The sequence below is a fragment of the Haliotis asinina genome, chromosome 1 (genome assembly GCF_037392515.1).
Source record: "Haliotis asinina isolate JCU_RB_2024 chromosome 1, JCU_Hal_asi_v2, whole genome shotgun sequence".
Classification (NCBI taxonomy): domain Eukaryota; kingdom Metazoa; phylum Mollusca; class Gastropoda; order Lepetellida; family Haliotidae; genus Haliotis; species Haliotis asinina.
The window spans coordinates 92892947-92899335 of NC_090280.1; the positions used below are offsets into that span (position 1 = coordinate 92892947).

The window sequence follows — 6389 nt, forward strand, 5'->3', positions numbered from 1 at the left end:
TGGGTATAAACCTGATGGGTATAAACCTTATGAGTATAAACTCACGCGGAATCCTCTCACTGAAAGACGAGGTGGCGGCGCAGCTGTCATTCACGGAGATGATTTACTACTTTCACATCAAATGCAAGTAATTTCTCCTCCTTTAAATATCTGCTGGTCAATATCACATGTGGAAAAAAACACTACATAACTCTGTGTGTACGGCCTCCAACTATCCAAACCAAACAGATTGACTTACTCAGAGTTTTGTGACGAAATTCCTACGCTGTGTACATCAGTGGGAAAACAAATTACGTCTCTCTTCATATTAGGAGGGGGCGGTGGGGTAGCCTAGTGGTTAAAGCGTTCGCTCGTCACGCCGAAGACCCGGGTTCGATTCCTCACATGGGTACAACGTGTGAGGCCCATTTTCTGGTGTCCCCCGCCGTGATATCGCTGGAATATTGCTAAAAGCGGCGTATAACCAAACTCACTCACTCACTCATATTAGGAGATTTTAATGTACATCTGGACAGTTAGAACGACTGACTGACCACTAAAGTGTGCAGGATTCTTGAAAACTGTGATTTAAAACAGCATGTGCATGAACCAACAGATCGGTCAGGGCATATTATTGTTTGGGTGATTACACATGATCCGTATGTTATCCAAGACTTGGAAGTCAAGTAACCCATTAACCCATGTTCTCAGATCATGGTGACTCTCACGTTAAACTTCGAGCGACCCAGTACGAAACAACAAGAAGGACAAATCAGGAACATGAAAATGCGATTTATGAAGGACCTTGTAGAGTGCCCTCTTGTTTCTGATCCTCCTAATGAGACAGAGGAGCGGGCATATCTGTTTAAGGCCACGCTCCCAACTGTATTGGACACGGAGCAGTGTCGCCAAGTATGTCAAAATGGCTACATCAGACCATACCCATAGCGAGATTGAGGCAAACTCCCGAAAACCTAAACATCTGTTTTCCACATTGTTCGACGGTAAGCGCCGATCAGCCATTACACCTGATCCGCCTTCTTTTCGTAATAAATCATTTCAAGTCCCATGCATTACAGAACATGTCTGCTTTTGATGTACCTTTCCTTTACTATACGTGTCAGTTTTATCAATCATGTTTCCACGTTTATTTCTCTCTTGATGGGGGTACTATATTTCCTGGTTCAACAGAAACACGCAATGGATGTAATTACAAAACCGATTTCAACATATATTTTGAAAGGATTCCTTGGCAAGCCACCTCTTAGATATTTCTACGGGTCCGTGTCGGTGCGTACAATAACGTGCATGTGTGTCTCTCTGTAGTGTCAGAAAGTATCAGAAGCGCGTCCCCAGTTCAGTGAATTCAGGGTCTGCTTGAATGTCAGTGGTTCGATCCCGTTACGACCAAAGACGTTAAAAGACGGTTGTTGCACACACAGAAATACACACGCACACACACACACACACACAGAGAGAGACTCACAAATGTGCGTGAACGTCGTTATGTATGTATAAACTGAAAACATCAAGATTCTGTACTAGTTCCAATAACATCAATACAATTGCATGTGTTTATTCCAATATCAAATCATAATAATCAGGATAAAAACAATAATAGCAATGTTTATGAAGGCATATTTACAGTTCTAAACCAGAATCAATGGATTTCGATGTGATGTTCAGTGACAGGAGGGTTCTATGGTATACGTTCTACGCTAAGCGTAATCTAAGAAACGGTTACACACTGAGTTCATGAATGAAAGCACTGTTCCTGCATTATCACACATAGGACGACAACTCTCACACAAGGCCTTGTCCTAACATTTTATAATAGTAAACGTCTCTTGAAAACAGTTCGAGAAACCCTGAGCATCTTGCGAGGACCCTGCGAGCATCCTGCGCCACCAGTCATCTGTGCTGACTTTCGTGTGGTTTATTGAGGCGTCCTGTGGGGTCTGAAGTTTCGGAGCTGCCCGGTGACATCACCTCCAGACCACACCCATCTGTCTGGCTGGTTTGTGAACACAAGAAGGTCTTTCGATGAGCTTGGCATCACTGGGTTGATTAGAGGAGCCGTTCCGGAGTTTGGGCCTCCGGATTCTCCCGGTAGCTGTGAACCTACAGGACCACCAGCAGCTGGATCTAAAGGAGTGCTGGCCAGCAGGTCTCTCCCTACAGAGTTTTCAATAGTAGGTCCTCCTGTTTCAACGAATGCTTGAGGGCTTGGTCTTGGGAGGTTGCGTCGTGTAGGTGCACGACCAGGCCAAGGCTGGCCCTGGCTGGATGGGGATTCGCCTGGTTGGGGATCAGATCGGCTGAAACTGGGTCCTGGTCGTTCGAAAACCGGTCCAGGCTGCCTAGGACCGGGTAGGTCAAGACGGGGATCTCCCAAAGGATCAGAAAAGCCGGGGCCATTTGCAAGATTTATAGTAGGTTCTCCGAGTCCGTTAGATGGGTCAACGAACGAATTCTCGTGAGATATGGTTGGATCAACGAAAGGATTCCCGTCAGATATTGTTGGATCAACGAAAGGTGTCCCGTGAGATATGGTTGGATCCAATACGGGCGTACCGTCATTCATAGTTGGATCAACAAAAGGCGTCCCGTGAGATATGGTTGGATCCAATATGGACGTACCGTCATTCATGGTTGGATCAACGAAAGGCGTCCCGTGAGATATGGTTGGATCCAATATGGACGTACCTTCATTGATGGCTGGATCAACGAAAGGCGTCCCGTGAGATATGGTTGGATCCAATATGGACGTACCGTCATTCATGGTTGGATCAACGAAAGGTGTCCCGTGAGATATGGTTGTATCAACTACGGGTGTACCGTGTGTATGAGATGGGTCAGGGAAAGGAGATCCATGAGATATGGTTGTGTCAACTAGGGGTGTACCGTGTGATACGGCTGGATCAACGAAAGGCGTCCCGTGAGATATGGATGGATCAACGAAAGGAGTCCCATGAGATATGGAAGGATCAACGAAAGATGTCCCATGTGGTATGGTTGTGTCAACTACGGGCGCTCCTTGTGTATGAGATGGGTCGGGAAAGGGAACACCATGAGAATGTTTGGGATCCACCAAGGGCGTTCCGTGATGACTATTGGGGACAACCATCGGTTTTCCGTCAGGGTAGGAGGGATTTGGCCCCATCCCTCCAGTAGGGAGCACAGGGTCACCAGGGGGCTTTCCGTTTGGAAAGACAGAGTCTGCGATAACCTGAAACAACGACACAATTCATAATGACCACATTTTAAGACGTTATCACCACGAACAAAATGTATGATGATTGTTTATTTACACAATGCAATGAAAATTAAACTTCCATAAATATTCCTAATTTTCAATACTTCAATGCTAACGTAATGATAACGAGTTAGTATGATAAAATGGCTACACATTGCAAGATACCCAGAGTCTTGACTGGCTAACCAGAAGAATAATGTCTGTCTTTAGTTTCATAGATATAAGAAAGAACAGAAAACTATTGAGCATTGGTCACTAAAAATACTCTGCGACATTAACGCTGCGTGGTTTAAATAGTTTACCTGTGTTTCTTTTGGGACAGATGAAGGTTGCCCTGGGTATCCTGCCTGGTTGGAGGGTCCAGTGTTCCTGTTCCTGTAGAGTTCCTGACCTGCTGCAAGGCCGTGCTGGTAGATGTCCTTGCCCTTGAAGAGGCTGGATGTCTTTTGGGGGATTACGGGGGCACCAGCATCTCCGCCTGAAGAGGACCGGTAGAGCTTCTGTAACGAGGAGAAGGATGTCAAGTCGCCGGTAGGTGGAGCTGCAATGCCTCCATCAAATGTCTTGGATTTCGCAGACGACACCTGAACAGGGCTGTTAAGGGGTTTGTCTTGACCTCCAGACAAACTGGTACGATACAGGTCTTGAATTGAAGAAAATGACGATAGCTGTCCTGAAGACGGAGCACGGGTTCCAACAGGTTGTGAACGGAAAGCAGTATCAGATGTTTTGTGGTTCAGAAATGGCCGGCTTGGCAGCTGGGGCGAGTGGATTGGTTGACCTAGCACTCCAGATGACGTCATTACACCAGTATGCAGGGGCTCTGATGTGTGGATTACGTGGGTCGGCTGGGGTTGACCCAATAGATGAGACGAGGGCAAGTGTTGACCAGACCGTACACCGCCTCGATACGTTCCTGTTGTTGGCTGGTTGTAACGGCTACGGGATGACGTCAGTCCACCAGTGTGCAGTGGCTCCGAAGTGTGTATCACGTGGGTTGTCTGAGGTGGGCCAGATATGTGAGACGAGGCCAAGTGTTGGCCAGACCGTCCACTGCCTTGATACGTTCCTGAAGAAGGTTGACCATGTGTGATTGTTATGGGCTGGTTGTATCCGCTTCCTGATGACATTCCACCAGTATGGAACGGCTCTGACGAGTGTATGACATGAGCTGTCTGCCCATGGATGTGCCCATGGTCACTAGTAGTGTGCCCTGAGACAGGGGTCTCACGTTGCCATGGATAACCAGATGCAGCTCGCCTGTTTCCTATAGAATTCAATTGACTAATATTAGTTACGACAAAGCACCTCCACCTTTAGTCGTTCGGGTTAATACACATTAAAATAAAGTGGTAATGAAATTATTATTTTAACGATATCTTATTTGCAGATGAAATTATATATGTGATTATTGTTTGTTGCCGCAGCGTTTACAGCTATATCAGAGTGCATTCTACATATCGACTGAGTGAGTTTAGTTTTATGCCGTTTTAGCAATATTCCAACAATCGGGGGAACACCAGAAATGGCATGCTAAATAACTGGACCAGACAAATTAGTGACTGTAAGAATGAACATTCCAACAAAGTCCTTGCACAATTTCGTTTGTGAAACATATTACGAAAATAAACGAAAGAACTCACTGTTCAAAGAAACAGCGATATATCTCGTCGACGAGATGTCCAGTAATGCGCCAAAACACAGGCAAAATAAAATGGTTTTCATATTCCTCACAGCTCTCTGAAACACAATTGGTCAAACATTTAATGGAGAGTTAGTGAGTCAGCTGGGTTCAATTTCACATTTAGAAGTATTTCAGTTACATGCGTGCATGCTTGATGTGGGAGCATATTCCGTGTATTTCTTGTGCCTATTTTGCCAACATGTGAAATTTGCTTTAACGTACCTCTGATGTAGCTATGAGATATCTTGCAGTGGCATTTTCGACCAGAGCTTATACTACGAGTACACTCGCGATAGACAGTCAACGTGTTAAGCAAGCCTTCATTGAAATATAAAATATTTGATAAATTATCATAAAAATTAAATTGTATAACATGTAAATATTAGGTAAATGTGTTTTAACGCTGGGACCTCATTGTCCGTTCTCACCTTGAATTGTCTGTCTGATACCACCTCAACGAGACCAGTCCGAGATGTCGCTGCTTCTGAACACACCACAGCAGATATATAGTCTCGCATACACGAAGGTGACGTATGGGCTTTGAAGATTGATTGGCTGATTCGTCTATTGTCTAGTCCGTGACGTCACGCATGCGCAAATGCCGTAGAAGGTTCGTGTGATCCATGACAAATGTTGTATGTCATAAATGGAGACTTTATGAGATGGTTGTCACTCGAATGAGAAGATGAGGGGAAGTGTTTCAGCTGAGTGATGATTCGTCATGATCATAACAGTCTGAGGATGTCCACAATTACCTTGGCTTGCCTTACACCATTAAACGTTGTAGTTCTTTGGCATTAAATAAGATCAATGTTATTGCCGATGTGTTTGGTTGAGATTTATTGCACCACAATAAATGCTATAGAAATGAGACATAGACAACAGGCTGGATCTCGTCTCGTCGTGTTTAGTGCTCCAGGGATTTTCATGACACAAATATTTCGAGTAGATGATTGAAACATTCTGTGTTTCTGGTTTGTGTTAAACATTTTGTTCGGGTTTACGTCAAAACAGAAAGTTGAACATATGTTGATATATTTGCTCTTTCATAACAAATGGTAATCAAAGATGAAAGATGATAGATATTTGGTTACCTACAGAAGCTGAGGTCATTTTCCAATCTTTTTCATGTTTTGTCAGACGCTAAATACAGTACATTATGGACATACAAAGCATATAATGGACAATGGGAACTTGGATTCGGAAGGTCAAACATTGCAGGATAGTTATTATTCCAGAGGAATTCCGGATTAGAATTTGTGCTTAGTAATCTATATTGGTATTAAACCCATTAATTGGTCTTCAGCAACTCATGCTTGTCGCAAGGGGCTACCAACGGGATCGGGTGGTCAGGTTCGCTGACTTGGTTGACACATATCGTCGTGTCCCAGTTGATGCTCCTGTTGTCAGTCACAGGATTGTGTGGTCCAGATTCGATTATTTACAGGTCACTGTCATAGAGCTGGAATA

General features: G+C 44.4%; 1 protein-coding gene across 1 annotated transcript; it reads right to left on the reverse strand.

Annotated features, from left to right (window-relative positions):
* Positions 1-1539: 1539 nt before the first annotated feature.
* LOC137284365 (mucin-17-like) lies at positions 1540-5405 on the reverse strand. Its single transcript, XM_067816151.1, has 4 exons — positions 5348-5405; positions 4879-4975; positions 3538-4502; positions 1540-3208 (listed from the first exon to the last, which is right to left on the reverse strand). The coding sequence occupies exons 2-4, from the start codon at positions 4958-4960 to the stop codon at positions 1916-1918; spliced, it is 2340 nt and encodes a 779-aa protein (XP_067672252.1). The 5' UTR covers positions 4961-4975; positions 5348-5405; the 3' UTR covers positions 1540-1915.
* Positions 5406-6389: the final 984 nt, after the last annotated feature.